Source organism: Balaenoptera musculus, chromosome 5 (assembly GCF_009873245.2).
Source record: "Balaenoptera musculus isolate JJ_BM4_2016_0621 chromosome 5, mBalMus1.pri.v3, whole genome shotgun sequence".
NCBI lineage: Eukaryota > Metazoa > Chordata > Mammalia > Artiodactyla > Balaenopteridae > Balaenoptera > Balaenoptera musculus.
The window spans coordinates 121,214,296-121,240,806 of NC_045789.1; the positions used below are offsets into that span (position 1 = coordinate 121,214,296).

Below are 26,511 nucleotides of genomic sequence, written 5' to 3' on the forward strand. Positions count from 1 at the left end.
ATCAGAAATTTTTACAAGTAATCATTTTACATGGTTGTTATATATGTTTTAAAAAGTCACCATAACTGTTTTTTTTTTAAATTTATTTTATTTATTTATTTATGGCTGTGTTGGGTCTTCGTTTCTGTGCGACGGCTTTCTCTAGTTGCGGCGAGCGGGGGCCACTCTTCATCGCGGTGCGCGGGCCTCTCACTATCGCGGCCTCTCTTGTTGCGGAGCACAGGCTCCAGACGCGCAGGCTCAGCAATTGTGGCTCACGGGCCCAGTTGCTCCGCGGCATGTGGGATCTTCCCAGACCAGGGCTCGAACCCGTGTTCCCTGCATTGGCAGGCAGATTCTCAACCACTGCACCACCAGGGAAGCCCAACCATAACTGTCTTTTGTTTGTGTGGTTTTTTTCCTTAAAATAAATTTAACCCTATTGATTTTTATTAAGATGACATTTTGCCATCATTATAGTCATACTGGATTGAATATATTTGGAAGCAAGGAAGGATACCATTTCCTTAACAGTTTAAACAAAGGGAAAATGCATAAGAAATATGCCTCTGACTCAAAGTCAAAAACACATATTAAAAAATATAAACACTAACTCAGCACCTCAGTGGCTATTATACCAGCAAAGTAGAACACTAACATGCTGATAATTGTGATAATCATAATTTATTTGGGGTTTTGGAGGGTATCAAATGACTTGTTTTTGTAGCATGCTTATTGTTTGGTGTTTTGGGAGAGTGGCAAATGAGATGAGTAGAGTAGTTGTTTTGCTGACATAAAAGAATTCCGAATTACAGATTCACCAATTAGTTTACTATTTTGTAGTTTTTATTAGTAGTAAGTATACTTGGATATAACTGACAATTTTTTTTAAAAAAGAGTTGAGTTTAGGGCAGAGAAATAAGGAAAAGCAGGATTATGCCTTAGTATTTTTTCAGAGATCATTTAAAAATCATGCCCTACAGAAACAGAAATATAGATCAACGGAACAGGATAGAAAGCCCAGAGATAAACCCATGCACATATGGTCACCTTATTTTTGATAAAGGAGGCAAGAATATACAGTGGAGAAAAGACAGCCTCTTCAATAAGTGGTGCTGAGAAAACTGGACAGCTACATGTAAAAGAATGAAGTTAGGACACTCCCTAACACCATACACAAAAATAAACTCAAAATGGATTAAAGACCTAAATGTAAGGCCAGACACTATAAAACTCTTAGAGGAAAACACAGGCAGAACACTCTATGACATAAATCACAGCAAGATCCTTTTTGACCCACCTCCTAGAGAAATGGAAATAAAAATGAAAATAAACAAATGGGACCTAATGAAACTTAAAAGCTTTTGCACAGCAAAGGAAAGCATAAACAAGACAAAAAGACAACCCTTAGAATGGGAGATAATATTTGCAAACGAATCAACTGACAAAGGATTAATCTCCAAAATTTACAAGCAGCTCATGCAGCTCAATATCAAAAAAACAAACAACCCAATCCAAAAATGGGCAGAAGACCTAAATAGACATTTCTCCGAAGAAGATATACAGATTGCCAACAAACACATGAAAGGATGCTCAACATCACTAATCATTTGAGAAATGCAAATCAAAACTACAATGAGGTATCACCTCACACCAGTCAGAATGGCCAGCATCAAAAAATCTACAAACAGTAAATGCTGGAGAGGGTGGTGTGGAGAAAAGGGAACCCTCTTGCACTGTTGGTGGGAATGTAAATTCATACAGCCACTATGGAGAACAGTATGGAGGTTCCTTAAAAAACTAAAAATAGAACTACCATACGACCCAGCAATCCCACTACTGGGCATGTACCCTGAGAAAACCATAATTCCAAAAGAGTCATGTACCACAATGTTCATTGCAGCTCTATTTACAATAGACAGGACATGGAAGCAACCTAAGTATCCACTGACAGATGAATGGATAAAGAAGATGTGGCATATATATACAGTGGAATATTAGCCATAAAAAGAAATGAAATTGAGGTATTTGTAGTGAGGTGGATGGACCTAGAGTCTGTCATACAGAGTGAAGTAAGTCAGAAAGAGAAAAACAAATACCGTATGCTAACACATATATAGAATCTAAAAAAAAAAAAGGTTCTGAAGAACCTAGGGCAGGACAGGAATAAAGCCACAGATGTAGAGAATGAACTTGAGGACACAGGGAGGGGGAAGGATAAGCTGGGACGAAGTGAGAGAGTGGCATGGACATATATACACTACCAAATGTAAAATAGCTAGCTAGTGGGAAGCAGCCGCATAGCACAGGGAGATCAGCTCGGTGCTCTGTGATCCCCTAGAGTGGTGGGATAGGGAGGGTGGGAGGGAGACGCAAGAGGGAGGAGATATGGGGATATATGTATATGTATAGCTGATTCACTTTGTTATACAGCAGAAACTAACACAACATTGTAAAGCAATTATACTCCAATAAAGATGTTAAAAAAATCATGCCCTAGAAAAAAGATGGCCCTGTGTCGGTAATTCCCTGGTGGTCCAGTGGTTAGGACTTGGCGCTTTCACTGGCGGGGCCCAGGTTTGATCCCTGGTTGGGGAACTAAGATTCTTCAAGCCAAGCGGCGTGGCCAAAAAAAAAAAAGCCCGGTGTAATTTCTTCTCTAGGTGATAATATTTTGGGGCGAAGTGCAATAAAAATTAGAAAGGACAATCTATAGGAAGTGTTCTATCAACCACTTAAATAGTAAAGATTAGATGCTTTTCTTTAACATGTATTTAGAAAAACTAAACCATTAGAAGTTTGAAAAATTCCAAGCTTTCTGCCAACACCTGGGTAGCAGCATTTGGTTGTCACAGCAGGAATACTGCCATCCTGGATTCTGGTTGGTCCAACTCAGAGATGACAGGTACAATGGGAAAGAGCCCAGTTGGTTTCCTACTTCTCACTTTCAGGATTCAGATCTACTCCTAAGAATTTTAATGTTCCTTATTAATTCATCATGCCTCTGTATTCTATGAATTTATATAATCTTTTTTTTTAGCTTAATATTCAGAAATTCTCTAGCACTTCTTGGGACTGGAAGTCCCCGATGTTTTCTACCCTTTTTAAATTTACTGTTTCTTACTTTCACTTGGCCTTAGTTATATTACTCCAATTTCAGAGGCTTTTCTTTTCATTCTAGCAGTCTTAAGATTTGAAAGGGTAGTCTAGGTTTTTTTTGCTCTGATTTATAACTATGACATTAAAGGTGAATTAGGCAATCTTTTACCCCCAAACAAGATCTAATTCTTTTTTATAATTTGTATGTGAGGCACAAGTACCATATGGTTCAAAAATATAATTTAGATTTTAAAGTTATTGGCACCATCTTAAAAAATACATAATAGAAATTGTCATTTATAGACCCTTTCTCCCAAAATAAATTGTAGCATTTCTTTTTTTTTTTAATTAATTTATTTATTTGGCTGTGCCGGGTCTTAGTTGCAGCATGCAGGATCCTTAGTTGTGGCATGCGGGATCTAGTTCCCTAACCAGGGATCGAACCCAGGTCCCCTGCATTGGGAGCGTGGAGTTTTAACCACTGGACCACCAGGGAAGTCCCTAAATTGTAGTGTTTCTACAACTCACATTTGAGTAACATTTGAATACCAGTTTAGAGTATGGAATGAATTGCAAAAGGACATTTTATTTACGGTATATATACTGTCAGGTTTAGAATGAAATTTGGTTTCCATTAAGGATTACTGAGAAAGGGTCTTAATTCTATCTTTAGGCTCTACTTTGTTTAAAAGTTGTTTCAAGGATGGTATGTCTTTTGTTGATTTAATTAACCTCTCAAAAAAGCTGAAATTATCTGATTAAAGCTAAGAAGTAGTAACTGTTTCAAAGTTAAAGTTAGATATGTTCTGGGGATAGGTCCATGACCTTAGGAGGCTGACGTTATGAGATTGACATCATGGCAGGCAATCTTTTTTTTTTTTTTTTCCCTCGTAAAATGATCCTTGTCAAAGTAAAAGACAAGGTTGATGAATCATGTCTGTGACCTAATGTGGCAGTTCTTAGTTATCAAAAAATCATTTTAAAATTATTTGCATTCTCAAAGTGCCATTCACTCATGATGATACAAATTGTCACAGCATCTGGAAACTAGAGTTTCAGAGTTGGCCAGGTATTGTCACTCAGATAAGGAAATCACATGCAGAATGTAAAGATAAAACTGGAGTCAAATCTTTCTTTATTGAGGTATGGTTGATTTACAGTATATTAGTTTCAGGTGTATGCAGTTTAGTTCTTAAAATCGATAAGAATAAAATATTGTGAGATATGAAATAGATATCATAAGTCATCTAAGGTAGCCCTTTCATTCTCCAGATTAGAAACTGAAACCTAATACACTAAGATGTATCAGATAGATAACTAATAAGAACCTGCTGTATAAAATAAATAAATTAATAAATTAAATTTTAAAAAAAAGAAACTGAAACCTAGAGAGGCTAGTAATCCTGTTTATATTTAGGAATCATTTTTGGAAGAAAAATTGCAGTGTAATATTTAATCACAAGCATAATTTTATTGAAACTTATTTTGGGGGTGATTTTTGTGCAGGTGTAGTTCCAGATGGTACCTATGAAGTATGTTCCAGGACTACAGGACAAGCAGCTGCTGGTAAGTTCACCTTTGGTATTACTTTTGCTATATATATCTGGTAGAATTCTGCTTTTTTTATCCATTTTTCCTGCCTTTATATTAGAGGCTCTTTTAACTAAACTCATTCTGGTATTCCCTAATTTTTAAAAACTATTTTGCAATAATATTAGCATATTTTTATATATCTAACAATTAATTAGACACCATCAGTGTACAAGATACACTACAAAATGTTTTGGGAAAGACAAAGGTGAATAAGATATACTTTCTATGACATATAAGTTTAAATTCTAATAATGTAGTTACAGCTCTGCAGCATAACTATAACTGCAATAAGTGATAAGTTCAAAAAATATATAAAATTCCAATTGCTACTGAAATTTACAGGAGGGAGATAAAATTTCTAAATTTCAAAGGATACTGGAATGAGAGAAAGCTTTATGGAAGAAAAAGCATTTAAACAAGGACTTGAAAGATGGATAAAATTGTTTCTTAAGCAAAAACTGGAAAATAGGAATAGAGAAAATTCAGGCAGAGAGAACAACACCTGTCATGATGTCAAACCCAGTGTCTAGTTAGAGTTGTCCAGATTGGCTGGAGTAGAGTTATGTGAAAATAAGATGAGAAAAATCTTACATCCCAAATGAAGGAATTTGGACTTGATTTGGTGGACAGTGAGAAAGCCATTGAGTTTTTTTGAGCAAGGAAACAGATGTGACAGTATCAAAGGGACACTTTCAAGGATTAGAGAGGAGAAAAATCTAGGAAACTGGTTAGGAGATAACCATAGAAGTAATCATCTGTCTTAACTAAGATGACAGCGTAGTGTAAATTTTTATTATTTTTACTGGTATAAAATTAGGGTAAGATAAATGGAGATATTTATTTAAGAGCACTTAAAATGTTGAGAGGGGTAGAAGCTGATTAAGACGCGTAGATTTCCTTCTCTCCTTACTGTTCCCTCTTATCCTCCGAAACCTAGTCTCAGTGCTCATCCTAAGTAAACTGTCTCAGAAAATAGCAAGGCCTGCAGTCCCCACTGACAGAGAACTGAAAAGGTTAGGAAATTTCCAGCAGTAATGTTAGAAGGAAAAGGTGATAACTGAGGTAAGCATACATATTGGGAGGAAGGTCACGTAAAAGTCTTTGTCAGGAGTCTTGTTTATAAGCGACAACAACGTCCTCAAACTGGCTTAACTAAAAGGGGGAACTTGTTAAAAGAATATTTGCAGATCACAATTAAACTTAGGAATGGCTATCTCAGTGAAGAGAAGGAGCCAGGTCAATTCAGGGGCCCTCAGGAACTTGGAAACAAGATCCCAGCTGCCACCAGGGCTCTTTCCAGCTCTTGTCTTTGCTTCTCTCCGGCTGCTTCATTTTTTCTTACTGCTGACCTCCTGAAACATGGCAGGAAACATGGCTGCCAGCAGCTCATGAGCCTCATTCCCCACCCCTCAATCACTAGAGAGGAAGCAGTCTTTTCTCAAGTCCAGGGAAGGATTCTTAGTTTTCTAACTTTGACCCTTATTCAGACTAATCATCTAATTAATTCTGGCTAATGAGGGAGGGCTGTGCCAGTTCTCCTACTATAGTCCTGGGAAGGTAGATCAGCTAGGGGGCTAGGGGAGGAGGGAATTCATAGGTCACATGGGGAAAGAAGAGTGCTGAAAACAGAGAAACAATAGGTGCACACTATACAATAGGGAAATCAATCCCATAGTCTCATGTTTCTGACAGATCTAGCTGTGAGAGACATTAGTTATTACACAGGGCCATCATCCACTTTATTCCCTGAATGTAGAATTATTTAAATTTCTATACTCAAGACTTACCAAAAATGTCACTTCTTTATTTAAACAGAAAGTAGTAGTGCTGGAACCTGGACACTCAATGTATTGTGGAAAATGTGTGGGATTGATGTCCACATGGATCCTAACATTGGCAAAAGACTTAACGCTCTGGGCAATACCCTTACAACGCTGACAGGAGAGGAGGACATAGATGACATCGCCGATCTAAATTCAGTGAGCATAGCTGACCTGTCAGATGAGGATGAAGTTGACACTATGTCTCCCACTATCCATACTGTAAGTAAACTCACAGTTAGACTTTTTCAGGACTGGCTTTTACCCTGAGAAAGGGATATTATTAGGTCAGTGTTACTTATTGTAGTTGCTAATTGTGGAGGAAGGAAGGGAGTGGTGGTTCTCTGTCTACATTTATATAATATTGTTTTTTTTAATTCCATAATATTGTCTTTTAATTGAATTCCTTGTTTCATAACGGTTGTCAACCAACTTGTGCCTTAACCTACAGGTAACATGTTAACAGTAAAAGCAAAGTGCAAGCAGATCTGTAGAGACAGAAAGTAGATCAGTGGTTGCCTAGGACTGGGAGAGTTTAGGGGGTCGGGAGAGGGGATGGGAAGAGACTGCTAATGTTATGAGGTTTTGTTTGGGAGGCGGTGAAAATGTTCTAAATAGATTCTGATGATGGCTGCACAACTTCGTGACTATACTAAAACCCACTATAAACCATTATACATTTTAAATGGGTGAATTTTATGGCATGTGAATTATCTCAATAATGATGTTCAAAAATGAAAGTCAAAAGCAAAGTGCACCCACACAAAATAAAGTATACATTTTAAAAATGTGTATTTCCTTTTATACTGTACATATTCTATAGTATCAGATTGATTAGTTATTAAACTTATTATTTATTAGTTAAAAAGAAAGTTTCTGCTTTCATTCTATTATCAACGTAAAAATTTTTTTGAAACATCTTTGAACTACTGTATCATGAAATAGTTTTGTTCCTGGAAAGAAATTTTTTAAAAATTAACATTACTGTTTACCATTTAGAGTTCAGAGGGAAGTTCAGTAAGTGGAGATGGCCACAAGCTCACGTTTGGGCAACGACTTGTAAATCACCTCCTAGGCCTGAGGCCTCCACATCAGCGCTATTCTGTTCCTGCAGAGTATCTGTGTAACCCAGAGATGTGGGCCTCCCCTAAGTCTAGCCAGTCCCATCTGAAAGCATGCAGAGCTCACTCATGGGGAAACGTAGGTAGCAACTAAATGGATTCCTTATGAAAATTAAGGGGTTTGAATCACTGGAGAATTCCAATCATCTTACTTAATATAGATGGCTTTGATTCTTGCATGCTTCTTTTGATTTAAGGTGTTATTTCTGTGATAGGGTAGATTTGCTTTGTGACCTGAGGGTGTTACTGACAGACATGCTTTTGACTTTTCAGGAAGCTGTAGATTATCGAAGACAAGGAGCATCTTGTAGCCAGCCAGGAGAACTTAGAGGAAGAAAAATTATGAAGCGTATAGTGGATATCAGAGAACTGAATGAACAGGCCAAAGTAATAGATGACCTTAAGTACGTATAATGATTTTTAATTTAGTATAGTATTCCCTAATAATAGAATAGATTTTAAATGTGAAGGAAACTGGATTGGGGCCAGTACAACCCCTTTAGTTTATAAATGAGATCACCAAGGTCCAGAAAACTTTGGTGATTTGTCTGAGATCATATATTCATTAGTGATAAAGTTAGAAATGTTAGTCTAGTGCTCATCACAACTCCCCATTTCTGAGAAGTTTATGACTGACTTTATGTCACATATATGCATCTCTACGTGTATATACATGTATCTTCACATATGTATGTAAACATGAGTTTTCTGCTAACAGTATTTTTGGAATGCAAATTTTTGAGAGAGGAAGAAAATTTAGAATTTATTAAGTACCTATTGTGATTCTGACATGTTATCTCAGTTTAATCCTCACAACATTTCTGTGAGATTAGATGGCATTATCCAAACTTTATAGATGAGAAAACTGGCTCGGAGAGATTAAAGAATTGGAATTTGAACCTGTGTTTGTCTGAATTCAAACTTCATGCTTTTTTGCTTGCCTGTAGTAGCAGTTCACTAGAACTGAGGTGAGGGTAGGGCGAGTCAAGAGGGGGGAGTAGGTGGTAGTCATTTTTTTCTTTATCTGTAGCCTGCTAAATAGTACTGACTAGGTAATACTTGCTCTGTAAGACTAAATATTCTGCTTGCCAAAATGAAATTTTTGTTTTCCCCAAAGGTGGAAAACATACTTCATCTTTTCTAATCTTTGTACTCATGTATCTGTGTTTTTTTGCATTTGAGGATTTTACAGAAATTTATACATTGTATAGTGAAAGGTATTCGCTAAAAACTTGTCTGTAAAATCAGTTATGATACAGTGATTCACGTTTTCCTGTTGACTTACATTACAGTTTGAGTTTTGTTATCAGGGGAAAACTGACTTGTAGCAAAATATACTTCCTCCCCTAAAAATCTTACCTGAGGCTTAAATTTTATATGTAGAATATTACATACAGATACTATTCTGCTAAGTGGTTCCATAGCTTTCCTGAGATTATCACAGAGACTCTTGATGTAGAAATGGATAAGAACCATTTCCTAAAACATTAGAGAAAGTTTTTTTTTTTTTTACAGTTTGCCAGATATGAGTATTAACTTTATGCAGGATTTTGGCCTGTCCATACATAATCTTTGATATTCTGATAGAGAATTTAAAAAGGAGCAAGTAAAAATCACTCTTACTTTGTTACCTCTTTACACTAACTGCCATACTTGTTTTTTATCCAGAAAACTAGGTGCAAGTGAAGGAACCATAAACCAGGAAATTCAACGTTATCAACAATTAGAATCTGTTGCTGTGAATGATATTAGAAGAGATGTCCGTAAAAAATTACGGAGGTCCAGTATGCGAGTGAGTAAACATTTAAGGAGAATTTTATTAAAGTAGACTATTTAAACATTTTTTCACTTTATGAAATTTTATGATGATACTTATGTTGTTCTCTTTCTTCCTCCATTGCTAGTGATAACACTTGATTTGTGTATCTCATGTCTACCATGTACCAGGCACTGTTTAAAGCACTTTACATTCAACAACCCATTAAATCTTTACAACAACCCTATGTGATAGCTTATATTATTTTCCCCATTTTAAAGATGAGGAAACTGAGGCACAGAGAGGTCAAGCAATTTGACCAAGGTTATACAGCCAGTAATTCCAGTGGAGCCAAGATTCAAACCCAAACAGTGGGATTCTACAGTCTATGACCTTAGCCACTGTGTTCTGTCTGCCTTTCATGAAGTCATACTTTCTTTTCTGTCTCTAATTCAAATGTGAAATTTTTTGAGATGTCCATTCTACCCCTCCCATTTTCCACAGCGGATTTTACTCTTAGCCACTACATACTGTCAGCACTTTATTCTTACCTTTATTATTTGCATATTTAGTTGCCCTTACTAGTATTTGAGTCTCTTAAAGGACAAGTTGTTTATCTTTGACCTTACTATCTACCACATTCTGGGATTTAGTCCAATTGCTGAACACTTGAAATAAATATATAGATAGATGTACTAGAAAAATAGAGTAGAAAATAATTCTAAAACTTATTCAAATGGAGGTAGGTTGCTTTGGGTCAAGGTGGTCTTGTTAGTAGAAAAACTAATTTTTAAAAATATAGTCAGCAAAACCCTCCAGTTTTTTTTAACCAGAATATGGTTTTTGGGTGTTACCCCAATACATAAAAACTGATTAAATCAGAGCTGTTGAGGTTAGAGAAATGGGGGGAAGGTTGCAGGGATCCAGAGTTCATCGGCTTGAACTTTCTTTCCTTGGTCACCACCAAAGTCCTAGACAACCTCATTTGAATAGTGTTCTAAATTATTTATTTAAATTAGGAATAAAATTCAATTTTAGTTATTCATCACTGGCTTCTGATAGTACTAAATGGATAGTGATGCTCTGTAATGCATAACTCTGTGTTTAAATTTTTTGCCACTATGTACCTCACAGTCATGCAACATAATGAAAATATTGCTTGCATACTGTTTATAAGCTAGTTTAGACTTGGCAATTAACTGTTAAGAATAAAACTAGGTAGAGAGGATTAGGAAAATTACTGAAATTAAATCTGTGTTCTTAACGTTTTTCTCATTTGTTATTTCCCCCTCAATTCCCTTTTAGTCCTCTTGCTTTCTAAGTCTCCATTGTATTAGAATCTTTTTACTACCTAGCCCCCCCAAACTACAAATTTGAAGAAGAGGGATTTGGTGACAAGGAGGGTGTTCCAGTCACCACTTCCCTTCCTTTTGTGTAATAAAGAGTTCTGTCCGGGGGGGGGGGGGGGGGGGGGGGAGGCGGGTACCCTTGGGTGGTACTCGGGATGATTAGTGGTCGCTCCCTCCCTCCCCCTCTTCCCTGATCTCCTCTTCTCCCCCCTCCCCTCCCCTTTCTCCCAGAATCTTGCCTTTTAATTCTCATTTTCTTTCTCTTTTCTTTCTTTTCTTATTGTTTCCTTATTTCTCCCCTTATTTCTGTACCCCTCATCCCTGCTCCCAATCTTTTCTCTCAAACGAGCTGGTGGCTCCTATTTTCCTTGTACAGGCTCCTATTTTCCTTGTATTTCCTAATTAGGACTAAGAATAGCTGATTCCTGCTGCACTTTGATCCATCTGTGTTGTTAAGTGACATTTAAAGTCACAATTTAAGATAACTTGTTATTGACCTGGGGGAGGCAAGCTAACTTCTTTAATAGCAGAACATTTTACCTGAAGTCAGATATTACAACAGTAAACAACTGCCTGAAGTCACCCTTTTTCTATCCCCTTTCATTAGGCTGCTTCCCTAAAGGATAAGTGGGGTTTGGGTTACAAACCAAGTTACAGCCGATCAAAAAGCATTTCAGCTTCTGGAAGACCACCTCTTAAGCGAATGGAAAGGGCAAGGTAATATATTTCAAGCAATGAAACAAGTAATAAAATTGCTGACTCTTTTGCCAAAGGTCACTACTTATTTATTGTGTTCTAATTGGGGAAATTACAAAATTAAGGTAGCAAATGGACCTTATTAGTAAAACTAGTAATAGTGGATACTGTCAAACTAAGAAGTTTGAGGAATCCCTCTATCCCATTTATACTCTGGTTTTATATTATAAAAGTCATTGTGTGCTTTTTAGTAATGAAGTACACTGCTATTTAGACAAGTTTATGCGTAAACTTATAGACTATCCAAAGAAATGAATATTTGCATGTTAGTAGCTGCAGCTCTAAATTTGTCATTTTGGAAGAAGTGTGATTATACACAGATTTAAAATATGAAAAATGGAAATTTTACTTATTATTGAAGAAAAATATAGTTTTACTAGTAAATGAACACTATAAAGTAAGTATAAATTCTTTTTTATAAGGTATAATTTTAGAAAATCTTGTGTTAAAGCAATGAACTTTTTTTTATGAGATGCTAAAGGTTAAGAAATGGAATAGCAAAAGTTTAATCCTTGGATAAGGTAAATATTTAGAAATAAAGTGTTAATGTCATTAATCAGACTTTCATAAAGTCCAGGGGGTTTTTTTGAACACAAATATTAATGTTTTATAACTTTATATTTTATTTTAGTTCTCGAGTAGGTGAAACTGAGGAGCTCCCAGAAATCCGGGTGGATGCAGCATCTCCTGGACCCAGAGTCACTTTCAATATCCAAGATACAGTAAGAGAGATACTACTTGTTAGAGATACACAGTGCTAAATAATTTTTAGTAATTACAAAATTATAGTAGTTACGCATTTTAGAAATAGTAGTTCCTACTTACAGTGAAAGTGTGGATTGTGATGGTTGAGGTGTCTGTACATTGCCAAATAGCAGAGCACTATTGAGAGCCATGCCGCAGGTGTTAGTGTTTTGCATGTAGAATAAAGACTCCATACTGCTTGCTTGTAGGTAGAAACATTTTGTTGAATAATTTTTCTTTCAAGTTCGACTCTGCATTAAACTGGGTATTTTACACAAATGTAAATGTGGAATGTTTTTAATTAATGTATTTTATTGTTTATGTATTTTTGTTCAGAATATATAGAGATAATATCAGAAACTAGTAGTAAAAAGGTCAGTGTCAAAGTTGTATTCTAATTTTATAGCATGTTAAAATTTATGTTAAAATATTTGTTGTTTTTTACTTTCAAAGCATTTTTTTTTATTTTTCATGAATTTTTATAAATTTTCTTATTATTTTAATTAAGTTGAAAGAAACGGTATGGGGAAGTACACCACAGTCCAGCTGTCATGGGGAAGGGTATTTTCAGGTACTTTTTAAGAACAACATAAATTTTGCTTTAAAGCTAATTAACCACTCTGAAAATCTGCTTTCAAAATGTCTTCCTCTCATTTCATACTAAACTCAGACCTGGAAGATATTTTACATAAAGGTTTAAGATTGTTTCAGTTCTTTTTCATCATGTATATTTCCTAAGCTTTTTCATGAATATATTTTAGTTCTATACTCACTTATAACTTAATAGTAATTATTTAATCTCCAAAATTAAAGAAGGACTAAATCAGCACACCAGATTAACTCAACAAAATCATAAACCAAAAACTGCAATATATTACAGTTATTTGCTAATCCCGAAGTGAACCTCTTTTTCCCTACACCCAAATACAAAATGAATCTTTTCTTTAAGAAAAAATTAGTTACCTAATTCAAACTAGAATCAAACCTATCTCAGAATAACAAATTAATCATTGAGTGTTATTTATTTTGAGTCACTGGTATAAAAAAGCATGTATAAAAGCAGTCTATTAAAAATTATGTTCAAAACAGTGTGGAAAATGTGCTACACAATCACTTATAAGTTGAGTTAACACCTTTATAAGCTACGTATTTTCCCTAAATATGTTATAGAAGTAAAATTTAATTTTAAAATTGTATCTGTATAGTAGGTATATACATCATTGTCTAGAAATTTTCTGTCAAGTTACATTTAAAAATTGGAACTTATTCCACATTTGTTTCCCATCGCCCACTCTTTTAAGATAGTCTCAACGTATATCCCGTAGTTACACTGAATTTAGTCAAGCCGAATTTTGTTTTAGAACTATTAGGTTGTAATAGAGTGAGCTTGACAGACATGTCCTTTTTTCTAAAAATGAACTTGGAAATACAGTCCTTTACAGTGAATTGAATGGATTCTACTAATTGATTTTTTTTTTCCTGTACATTATTTTTAATATCGAGATAATTGACATATAACATTATTTTCAGGTATACAACATAATTATTTGATATATGTATATACTGTGAAATGATTGAGTTATTCTTAAAGGCATTAATATTTGAATGATTCGTCCTATTTTTAAATAGCAGTATAAGCTGTTTATAAAAAATAGTATATAAAAATCATAAATTACAGAATAGATCATTAAAGCATGGTTAAATAGAAAATAAATATAAACAAAGGGATATTTATCTACATAAACTCTTACCACAGCTTTAAAAGTTGAAGATTTCTGATAAAATCTGACTTACTAAATAATGTTATTTTTTAAAAAGTGAAGAAAATCTAGACTCTGCAAATGTTTGAAATTTTGATTATAGGATTTCACTATGTATCTTATAGTAATATCAATAAATGTACCTTGCACATTACACTTTACAAAGGCTTATCACATTCCCTCAAAGGATATGCAAGCAAATCTCAAAACTGGGAATCAAAATTAGGTCACAGAAGTTTTTTTTTGTTTTTTTTTTTTGACCTACTTAAATGCAGTGGTCTCCTGATACAATCCTCAGTGAGTGACATTGTATTTATACAAAGTATTTGCCTTAAAATACAGAATTCTTAAGTTTGATTGATTGCTATTTAATTATGTAACTATTTACACATCTTTATTCAGCTCATTAGGGGCCCGTTTTAAAAAGGTGTATCCACAGAAAGTATTCTGGAAGCACAAAGTACATTCTGTACTGACACTTGCATGCTCTTCCATCATTAATTGCTCTCTTGCCCTTCTAATTTAAAGTTGATCACATTGTTTCTTTTGTCTCCACAGCATGATTAACCCATGCTTTAAAGAATTACAGTATGTACTAATTAACGTGATGATATATGCTTATATAAAGTAAAATTTCACTCTAATTTTTAGTGAGTCAGTGGTATGACTTTCTGTGGTTTGAACTCCTGCTTCCTTCCTTGGTGTACCATTTCATATGTTTGTAAAGCTGATCTTTCAGTTCAGACTGAGGAAATTCAATTCTGAGAGAAATTTTAGATGCTTAAATGTATATTTTTTCTTTTTTTTTTTTTTTTAAGGGAAAAGAGGTTTATAATGTGAACCTGATTCATATTTTTTCTCTTTACATTCAGTTTCCAGAGGAGACAGAACTGGACCTTTTGTCAGTAACCATTGAAGGTCCATCCCATTACTCCTCAAATAGTGAAGGATCATATTCCGTGTTCAGTTCTCCCAAAACTCCAGGAGGCCTTTCACCAGGCATTTCTTTCCAACCTGAGGAGGGCCGACGGGATGACAGTTTGTCTTCTACCAGTGAAGATTCCGAGAAGGATGAAAAGGACGAAGACCATGAGAGGGAAAGGTTCTATATTTACAGGAAACCCTCGTGAGTAGCTTTAACATCCTTAGGCAGTATTTTAGAATGTAGAACTGAGCTTAAAGCATTATATAACTGTTAATTTTTACAGAAAAAAAATCTTAATTTACCTACCCAGAGTGAGACTAGGAGACATATCCATGGTTTACTAATATAATTTAGCTCCATATGGCATTATTTTTTTCTTTCCCTCTCTTTATGTCTTTTAATAAAATCTAGAAAGTAGCATTTTAAATTTTACAATTTGCAAAAATGAAATCTCCTCCAAGATGTAGAATGTAGGTCATACGCTGATATTCAGACTCCTTAATATCAGTGCTTGTGCCTGTGTCCTGAGCGCTTAGAACATTGCCTGGCACGTGACAGTTACTCAGTATATAGTTGTTGAATAAAATGTGACTCCATTAAACTTAAGAAAAACTTCAATTAGTAGGAGCCAGTTGGGTAATTTGTGTGAATTTATAAAATAGTGAAATTTATTTACAGACTACTGCTCACATAACATGTTGGAAAATAGTTTGTTGAAAACTCTTCCCAGTTTACTACAATGTAATCACCAGTTGTTCTTTCTCTAGACACACATCCCGTAAAAAAGCAACAGGCTTTGCTGCTGTTCATCAGCTATTTACAGAACGCTGGCCAACAGCCCCAGCCAACAGAAGTCTTAGTGGCACAGCTACAGAGAGAAATATTGACTTTGAACTTGATATACGAGTTGAAATTGATAGTGGAAAATGTGTGCTCCACCCAACCACCCTTCTACAAGAACATGATGATATAAGCTTGAGAAGGTAAGATATTGGTCAGAAAGGTGTACAAGTAACTTCATTTGTTAGAACTACTATTTATATATCATTAATCATAACAAACATTTCCTGCCACATCCCAAAATGCAGATTTAAAGAGTATATTTTATCATAATTAGAATGTTTGAGTGTTTATTTGTATAACATACAGTTTTCTTTAAACAAGTGTATAATATTTTCTGGTGATTAGAAATGGACGTCTGATTTAGATTCTAGCAAATTTGTTAATTAAAGTAGTTATATCCTTGGAATTCTTTAAATAAGCATGAATTCCTCGGTCTCTGTCATCATATTGTGCACATTTCTATTTCAAAGAACAGTACAGTACTTAAAGATATCTTGTTACTGAAAGTTTGATGACATAAAGAAATAAGAAAGATTGGGAAACAACTGCACAAAGAGACCTCAGTAAACTGGAATGTTGTTCAGGCTATAACTGCAGCTTTACCATTTGTTTCCATCATTGAAGAAATAGTGGTATAAACAGGTGTAGGGTTAGATTATTTTGTTCTTTGAATTTCTGTTTTGCTTTTCCTTCCTAATCTAAAAAAGAATTATAAGAAAATAGTAATATTAATAATTGAATAAATGAGTAAGGAGTGGGTGGCAATGTAGATAAAACAAGTAGGCAGAATGCTGACAACTGCTGAAGCTGGGAGATGGACCCATGGGAGTTCATTCTGCCGTTCCATTTACTTTCTGTATGTTCGAAATTTTCTATAATAAAAGATTTTTAAATGTCTCTTTGTCTAATGAAGCTTTTTATAAAATGAGAAGATAAAAAGGCACTCTAAACAGTTAAATTCTTACAAATGTAATAGTGGTGATAAAAAGAATGACTGTTAATTTATTTTGGGTTGAACCGCAGTAAACCAAAATAAATTGCTGGTACTCAGCTATATTTACCTATGTAAAGGGCAGTTTCATTTGGTTCAACCTTACGTGTTCATATGAAACAGTTGTGATCTCAGGAAAGAATAACTGCCTGTGTAGTTGTGGAACATACAACATAAACCTCATCCAGGCAAGGATTAACCAGTTTCGCTAGAGACACTGATGAGCTTCACTTTTTCAACCTTATTAATGAAGGATTACATTTCACTTACTATATAAATAAAAGTCTGCTTTTAAACAAAATAAAAGGAAATAAATGTCTTTCAAAAAGATAAAACATTTTTCTATTTATAGGAGTTATGATAGAAGTTCCAGGAGTTTAGATCAAGATTCTCCTTCGAAAAAGAAGAAGTTTCAGACTAATTATGCTTCCACCACCCATTTAATGACTGGCAAGAAAGTGCCATCATCTCTACAAACAAAGCCTAGTGACTTAGAAACAACAGTATTTTACATTCCTGGAGTTGATGTAAAGGTAAAAACCTAAATGTCTAGGATTAGGGATTAGATTATTAGTAGCCATGTTTATTTTCTATCATATATATTCTTCCTTCACCAATTATATTAAAATGAGGCTTTCTGAAGTGTTTCTCTAATATAGCCATATTCTGAACATGAGACCTTCTAAACTGCAGGTTGCCCCTTTTTCCACGAAATTTTGACAGAAAAATTAATTTTCTTTTTTAAACATTGATATTCACAACGTATTTGCTAAACCTTGCCTATTGCAACTCTTTTAGATTCTAGAATTATTAAGCTAGGATGTTAAGCTAGAAAGAACTTAAAATATTATCTGGAATGACCCTTTTTAACTTTAAAAATGAAAAAAAGCTAATAAGGAACTTGCTGGGATCACAAAGCTAACTCGTAAAATCTTCTGGCTCCTGAACCAGTGTTCTTTCTGCCACATTTTTGTACATTGCTTGGTTTCCCTCATCTGCATAATTTTAATTTTGAAAGTTTATTTGTTTCAATACAGTTGCATTATAATTCCAAGACTCTAAAGACCGAATCACCTAATGCCTCCAGAGGATCTTCCTTGCCAAGAACGCTCTCTAAAGAGTCCAAGCTGTATGGTATGAAAGATAGTGCAACATCTCCTCCTTCTCCTCCTTTACCTTGCACTGTCCAGAGCAAGACTAACACCTTACTTCCTCCCCAGCCCCCACCTATTCCCTCAGGTATTTACGGAAAATATACTTTATTTTAATTTTTTCATAAATTAAGTTTTAGTCATCACCTACTTGCTCTATTGAGACTTCCTTTCAAATTCACGTTTAAGAAGAAAGGACTTAGACTTATCAGTAACAACTGTACAAAGTTCATATGTGGAAGTGTTGGCCAACTACTTTTGCCTAGTTCTCTAATTGATATTACCTTAGAATATCAGTTGTTAAAATAAACTTAATATACTTAATAGTTTACTTAATTTTTTAGATCTATATATATTTAGAAAAGTCTTAATGTAGTTCAAATCTGGGAGCTTATGATCTAGATGGAAACATCAAAGTTATACATTTAAGACAGAGTACACTGGACTTAACCACATTTATTAATTATCTATTATTGCATAACAAATTATCCCAAATTTAGTGGCTTATAATCTCAAACACATTTTCTGTGGATCAGAAATCCAGGAGCAGTTTGGCAGGGTGAATCTAACTTCACAGTCTTTTATGAAGCTGCAGTCAGGATGTTGGCTAGGGCTGCAGTCATCCAAATGCCTGACTGGGTCTGGAAGTCTGCTTCCATCGTATCCCATTCACATGGCTGGCAAGCTGGTGCTTTAGTTTCTCCCCACGTGGGTCTCTCCACTGGGCTGCCTGAGTGTTCTCAGGACATGGCAGCTGACATTCCCTCAAAAGGAGTGATCCAAAGAGAACATGGCTGAAGCTGCAATATCTTTTATGGCTTAGTCTCAGAAGTCATGTAACATCACTTCCACAATATCTTATTGATCATACAGGTGAGCCTTATTCAGTGTGGGAGGGAACTACACAAGGGCGTGAATACCAGGAGGAAAGAACTATTGGAAGTTATCTTGGAATCTGGCTACTATACCATGTGAATAATACCTTATATATATAAAATAGAATTTCCAAAAAAGGGAATATTGGACTGGACAAGAATTATTTGAAAAAGCTTTATTTGAGAGATGGAACTTGATAAATCTTTTAAAATAGCCAGTAATCGTGATAATAATGCCTAACATTTTTAGATCACTTTTTTTTTTTTTTTAATTTATGTTTGGCTGCGTTGGGTCTTTTTTTTTAAATTTATTTTTCATTTTTTATTTTTTATTTTGGCTGGTTTTGGTATCAGGGTGATGGTGGCCTCATAGAATGAGTTTGGGAGTGTTCCTTCCTCTGCAATTTTTTGGAACAGTTTGTGAAGGATGGGTGTTAGCTCTTCTCTAAATGTTTGATAGAATTCACCTGTGAAGCCATCTGGTCCTGGACTTTTGTTTGTTGGAAGATTTTAAATCACAGTTTCAATTTCGTTACTTGTGATTGGTCTGTTCATATTTTCTATTTCTTCCTGGTTCAGTCTTGGAAGGTTATACCTTTCTAAGAATTTGTCCATTTCTTCCAGGTTGTCCATTTTATTGGCATAGAGTTGCTTGTAGTAGTCTCTTAGGATGCTTTGTATTTCTGTGGTGTCTGTTGTAACTTCTCCTTTTTCATTTCTAATTTTATTGATTTGAGTCCTCTCCCTCTTTTTCTTGATGAGTGTTGCTAATGGTTTATTTTGTTTATCTTCTCAAAGAACCAGCTTTTAGTTTTATTGATCTTTGCTATTGTTTTCTTTGTTTCTATTTCATTTATTTCTGCTCTGATCTTTATGATTTCTTTCCTTCTGCTAACTTTGGGTTTTGTTCTTCTTTCTCTAGTTCCTTTAGGTGTAAGGTTAGATTGTTTACTTGAGATTTTTCTTGTTTCTTGAGGTACGCTTGTATAGCTATAAACTTCCCTCTTAGAACTGCTTTTGCTGCATCCCATAGGTATTGGATCATCGTGTTTTCATTGTCAATTGTCTCTAGATATGTTTTGATTTCCTCTTTGATTTCTTCAGTGATCTTTTGGTTAATTAGTAACGTATTGTTTAGCCTCCATGTGTTTGTGTTTTTTACGTTTTTTTCCCTGCAATTCATTTCTACTCTCATAGCATTGTGGTCAGAAAAGATGCTTGATATGATTTTAATTTTCTTAAATTTACTGAGGCTTGATTTGTGACCCAAGATGTGATCTTGGAGAATGTTCCGTGCGCATTTGAGAAGAAAGTGTAATCTGCTGTTTTTGGATGGAATGTCCTATAAATATCAATTAAATCTATCTGGTCTATTGTGTCATTTAAAGCTTGGGTTTCCTTATTAATTTTCTGTTTGCATGATCTGTCCATTGGTGTAAGTGAGGTGTTAAAGTCCCCCACTATTATTGTGTTACTGTCGATTTCCTCTTTTATAGCTGTTAGCAGTTGCCTTATGTATTGAGGTGCTCCTATGTTGGGTGTATATATATTTATAATTTTTATATCTTCTTCTTGGATTGATCCCTTGATCATTATGTAGTGTCCTTCCTTGTCTCTTGTAACATTCTTTATTTTAAAGTCTATTTTATCTGATACAAGTATTGCTGCTCCAGCTTTCTTTTGATTTCCATTTGCATGGAATGTGTTTTTCCATCCCCTCACTTTCAGTCTGAATGTGTCCCTAGGTCTGAAGTGGGTCTCTTGTAGACAGCATATATATGGGTCTTGTTTTTGTATCCATTCAGCAAGCCTGTGTCTTTTGGTTGGAGCATTTAATCCATTCACGTTTAGGGTAATTATTGATATGTATGTTCCTATTACCATTTTCTTAATTGTTCTGGGTTTGTTTTTGTAGGTCCTTTCTTCTGTCTCCCACTTAGAGTAGTTCCTTTAGCATTTGTTGTAGAGCTGGTTTGGTGGTGCTAAATTCTCTTAGCTTTTGCTTGTCTGTAAAGCTTTTGATTTCTCCGTCGAATCTGAATGAGATCCTTGCTGGGTAGAGTAATCTTGGTTGTAGGTTCTTTCCTTTCATCACTTTAAGTATATCATGCCACTCCCTTCTGGCTTGTAGAGTTTCTGCTGAGAAATCAGCTGTTAACCTTATGGGAGTTCCCTTGTATGTTATTTGTCGTTTTTCCCTTGCTGCTTTCAATAATTTTTCTTTGTTTTTAATTTTTGCCAATTTGATTACTATGTATCTCGGCGTGTTTCTCCTTGGGTTTATCCTGTATGGGACTCTCTGCGCTTCCTAGACTTGGGTGGCTATTTCCTTTCTCATGTTAGGGAAGTTTTTGACTATAATCTCTTCAAATATTTTCTCGGGTCCTTCCTCTCTCTCTTCTCCTTCTGGGACCCCTATAATGCCAATGTTGTTGCGTTTAATGTTGTCCCAGAGGTCTCTTAGGCTGTCTTCATTTCTTTTCATTCTTTTCTCTTTATTCTGTTCCGCAGCAGTGAATGCCACCATTCTGTCTTCCAGGTCACTTATCCGTTCTTCTGCCTCAGTTATTCTGCTATTGATTCCTTCTAGTGTAGTTTTCATTTCAGTTATTGTATTGTGCATCTCTGTTGTTTGTTCTTTAATTCTTCCAGGTCTTTGTTAAACATCTCTTGCATCTTCTCGATCTTTGCCTCCATTCTTTTTCCGAGGTCCTGGATCATCTTCACTATCATTATTCTGAATTCTTTTTCTGGAAGGTTGCCTGTCTCCACTTCACATTTAGTTGTTTTTCTGGGGTTTTATCTTGTTCCTTCATCTGGTACATAGCCCTCTGCCTTTTCATCTTGTCTGTCTTTCTGTGAATGTGGTTTTTGTTCCACAGGCTGCAGGACTGTAGTTCTTCTTGCTTCTGCTGTCTCTGCGTTGGGTCTTAGTTGCGGCACACGGGATCTTTCGTCGCGGGGCATGGGCTTGTCTCTAGTTGTGGTGCATGGGCTCCAGAGTGCGTGTACTCTGTAGTTGTGGTGCGTGGGCTCAGTAGTTGCAGCGTGCGGGCTTAGTTGCCCCACGGCATGTGGGATCTTAGTTCCCTGACCAGGGATCGAACCCACATCCCCTGCGTTGGAAGGCGGATTCTTTACCAGTGGACCACTGGGGAAGTCCCTAGATCACTTTTAAATTGACAAGACACGTGTATGTCCATTAAGTGCAAGGCAGATATTATCAATATTGTCCCCATTTTATATATGAAGAAATTTAAAGCTCACAGAAGTTGAATTTCTTTCCTATGTTTACAAGCTAATACATGCTGGAGTTGGAAACCTAAGCCAAAGTTAGCTAAATCTTAGTTAGCTATTATAATCATTCTACTGATGTGGAAATATTTAGTCAGGTAGAAGGAAATAGAGAGATGCAGCCCATGTAAGGAGGCACTATAAATGTATACAAGGTAAGAACAGCAAGAACATAGGAAAGCCTAAAAACAATGATGTTTTTCCTCAACTTGCCACAGAATATCATTAGTCAAAATTCTCTACATCTTACTCCTTAAGTGGAGAAAATAATACTAAATGAGAGATTAAATGCTAAAATAATACTAATGAGAGAGTTAGCAAAGTATAAACTTGAAAAATTCAACCAAAATTCGTTACCTAGAGCAAAGAGGAATAACTGTTGTACTTTTATATACATCATTGATTATCTTTGTATTCTAACAATAATTTATGATTTCTTTCAACCTATTTTTATTGCATTCTTGTATGGTTTTAAATATAAGGTGCTTCATGTGATTAAACTGTCATATAATTCTAATTTCTCACAAAATTATTGTATGTTTTATGGAAACTATTAAATTCACTTCACACCTGTAAATGTTCTAGCCAAAGGAAAAGGAAGTGGAGGAGTAAAAACAGCCAAGTTATATGCCTGGGTAGCACTTCAGTCATTGCCAGAAGAAATGGTTATTAGTCCCTGCCTATTAGACTTTCTGGAAAAGGCTCTGGAAACTATCCCAATTACACCAATTGAAAGGAACTATACAAGTGAGTGTCCTCTTTATATACTTATTTGCCCATCACATGTATTTTGGGGTCCTATTACTTAGAAGGATTTCTTAATGCTATTATATATTCAATGATAAATGTAAAGGAATTATAGAACTGAAGAAGAACTTGAGAGACCATCTAGTCCTGGTGGGGTTTTACGATTCTTCCACGGCCACAGCTAGTGACAAAATTAACATTTTTAGGTCCTATGTTAGTGTGTCTCTTGGACTGGAAACTCCTTGAGGGCAAAGGCATAATTACTTTTTTCTTTGTTCGTTGTTTGGTATAGCAGCAGGGAATCAAGAGTTTGGAGGAATGAGTAAGAGGTTTGAATAGGGAAAGATGTATAGAATGATGGGCTACAGAAGCCAGTGTTTCTGTGCGTTCATACCCCTGATCTCAGTACTAGCATAAGAGAAAAAGACCTTTTAATAAATAGTTTGCCCTTGCCCTAATAGTGCACTTAAAACTAAATATTTTAACAGCTATCAGCTCACAAGATGAAGATATGGGACATTTCGAAATACCGGATCCTATGGAAGAATCAACAACATCACTAGTATCATCTTCAACATCTGCTTACTCTTCCTTCCCTGTAGATGTTGTGGTTTACGTACGAGTTCAGGTGATATACTTCATTTATTCCTTTCTGTTTTAAATAAAAAAATTTTTCTTAAGTTTATTTGGACATTTACAATATTACTACCCTTTAATGTTTTCTTAAGCTTCATGGACCTTTAGTATGTCTGTGATGGCTTAGAGGTTGTGTGAACCTTTGGGAAGTATATGTACAATTTTGTGTGTGTATTTACTTGTCTGCTGAGGAGGTTCATATCTTTGAGTTTTCAAAATTGAGATCTCATACTTTTGTGGCAAATGTAAAAATATGTAAGTTAAATCTCTTTTTTAGCACTCTATGCCATTTTTTATGATGGCACCTATATTTCTTGTCATTATGGTCATTTGGGGGCAGACATAAAGTGAAATTGAGATACAAAGTCACAACAGTACCTTTGTTAGATTTTTCTAAGAGTTATATAATATATATTTAATATTTTATTCTAAAATTCAGTCCTATCTGTAGGCCTTTAGGAGTATAGGCATACCTGAGAGATATCGTGGGTTCAGTTCTAAACCACCACTGCAATAAAGCGAATATTGCAGTGAAGCCAGTTACATGAATTTTTTGATTCCTCAGTGCATATAAAAGTTATGTTTACACTATATGGTAGTTTATTAAGTGTGCAGTAGTATTATATCTAAAAAAAACAATGTACCTGCCTTAATTAAAAAATAACACTGTTGGAAAAATGGTACCATTAGACTTGCTCAAGGTAGGGTGGCCATGAACCTCCTTCAGTTTGTAAAAAACTCAACATCTTCAAAGCACAATAAAATGAGGTATGTTATATTAGCATCCGACTGAGTCCATTTATTAAGGAGGACTTGGCTTGTATCCAAACTTCAAGGTTTAGTTTACTCTCAATTAAAATTTTATGAACAATCTCAAGAATAAAAGAAACACTAATGATCATCTGTTCAGATTAATTTCTACAATAGCAATTTGGCCAAAAGAACTTCAGTCTGATCTTCTGGAGTTTTGCACAAGCTTTTTTGAAGATCTGATGAAAACATGTAATGAGTGAGGGCTTGAGAGTTTGTAAAACTTCAGTTATTAATGCCATAGCCTTTTAAAATTTTAGTATAAAAGGAAATTACTTCCTTTAAAATACTTGATTATGAACAATATGAACATAAACATCTTTAATGTTCTGAATTATCTAAATGTCTACATATTTACTGCTTAGAGATAGTTCCTCAAATATTTAGAGTTTTAAAAATGATACCATTTTCTTAATATACTTTGGTTAATGTACCGTGTGTCTGTTTGAAAAAGGTAGGACACTAAAGACAAAATTCTTTTAAGTGTCAAATAATAAATTTGGCATATGTAGACTGAAATGGAAACTGAATGTAATTTTTGGAGTCCAGTGGGAAATTTTTTAATCATCTAGCTCCTAGAAACTTTTTTTTGGCTTTCTGCACTTTTTAGCCCTCACAGATCAAGTTTAGCTGTTTACCAGTGTCAAGAGTAGAATGCATGCTAAAGCTGCCATCCCTGGACTTGGTGTTTTCTTCAAACCGAGGAGAACTGGAGACTTTAGGGGCTACGTATCCTGCAGAGACTTTATCCCCTGGAGGTAATGCTCCTCAGAGTGGAACAAAGACCTCTGCAAGCAAAACTGGAACACCAGGTGTGGAAACATTCTTTTATTCAGTTGGCATAAAGCCAAGTATTATTTTAACAGTAATATATATTGCCAAATAAATAAATTTGGAAAAGGAGAACATTTGAGAATTAGAGTACTTGTAGAAAAAAATCTATAGTAGATCAAAGTTTTGAGTGTATTTTATTACAAAGGAATGGCAGTGGGATGGCATTTTGTTGTTGGTTTCACGTACATGTTACATGCACTATGAGGTATGAATGATAATGTGTTCAAGTACTTCTGAGTGTTTGATTTTATGCTATATTTTTACATTACAAGTAATCAGTGTTGCAAATGGTAAATAAGAGATGTAGTATTATCTTGCAAGGATTTCTTACCACACTGAATTAAAAGTATATCACATTGTGTGTGTGTGTGTGTGTGTGTGTGTGTGTGTGTGTGTATAAAAAAACTTTTTAATGGTAAATTTTGTTACCTACCTCAAATGTTTGTTTCATGAAAGGTTTAGTTTTTAAAGCAGAACTGATGGTTTCCTGATGAGACAGTCACACTTCACTGTATTAAAACTGTGTCATTTCTGCCCTAAATATCATTTAGAGATCACAAATGCAAAAAATAAAGATTTTCTTGGACATTCTTTAAAAGAGAGACTAGGATGAATGAAAATTGATGAGAGAACTAATGTTCAGTGGTTTTAAGCAGTGGGGGGGGGGGGTGGGGGGCGATTCTGCCCCCAGGGGATATTCCGCAATGTGGAGAAATGGCTAAAGCAAAACATTTGCCTTGCTGTGTAAATCTCTGAAAATTTTCACAACAAAAAGTTGATATTTTAGAAGTGAGATTTTTGCTAATGCCATCGCCCACTGTCTTACACTTAGCTCCTAAATATTGCTGCTGGAATTGTATTGTAGTCAACAACATGTTGGAGTGGTAGTGCTGGTTTTTGAAAACATTTTTTTGATTAGAAAATTAACTCATTGTTCATTATAGAACATAAAGAAAACAGAAAAGTATCAAAAATGAAAATAATAATATCCCTTTATCAGTTCCTACCTACTATCTAGCATTTTTGTGAAGATATGGTCTTTTTCCCAGGAAAAACTGAAATATGGTCTCTTCTGCTATGTAACTTTCAGAAATTTTAAATATAGGCTTTCCCAAATTATTAAGTATTTATCTCTAAAATAACTTTAATGACTGTATGATATAACATCATTTTGATCATATATTTGAAACTCCCTGGGGTTTTTGGTTTTTATTTTGTGAATAATATTGAGATGAGTATCTCTGTATATAAATATTTTTAAACATTCATAGGATTAATTCTTAAAAGTGGAATTCCTAAGTCAGAGAGTGCAAACATTTTAAGGTGTTTGATATATTTTACTCTCTAGTAAGACTGTAAAGATTTCTGCATCTTCACCACAGTGTGTCTGAACGCCAAGTTCACTGTACTCTTCTCAACACTTTGCTT

The 26,511-nt window shown here is 35.0% G+C and overlaps 1 protein-coding gene across 1 annotated transcript in view; it reads left to right on the forward strand.

Annotated features, from left to right (window-relative positions):
* The window catches only part of KIAA1109 (KIAA1109 ortholog), a 203,056-nt gene that overhangs the window by 155,851 nt on the left and 20,694 nt on the right, over positions 1-26,511 (forward strand). The window contains 15 exon segments of the mRNA XM_036852538.1: positions 4,585-4,644; positions 6,487-6,713; positions 7,491-7,691; positions 7,886-8,016; positions 9,281-9,404; positions 11,325-11,434; positions 12,105-12,195; positions 12,726-12,788; positions 14,850-15,103; positions 15,670-15,885; positions 17,089-17,269; positions 17,774-17,975; positions 22,642-22,803; positions 23,292-23,431; positions 24,860-25,061. Coding sequence (XP_036708433.1) covers positions 4,585-4,644; positions 6,487-6,713; positions 7,491-7,691; positions 7,886-8,016; positions 9,281-9,404; positions 11,325-11,434; positions 12,105-12,195; positions 12,726-12,788; positions 14,850-15,103; positions 15,670-15,885; positions 17,089-17,269; positions 17,774-17,975; positions 22,642-22,803; positions 23,292-23,431; positions 24,860-25,061 — 2,364 coding nt within the window.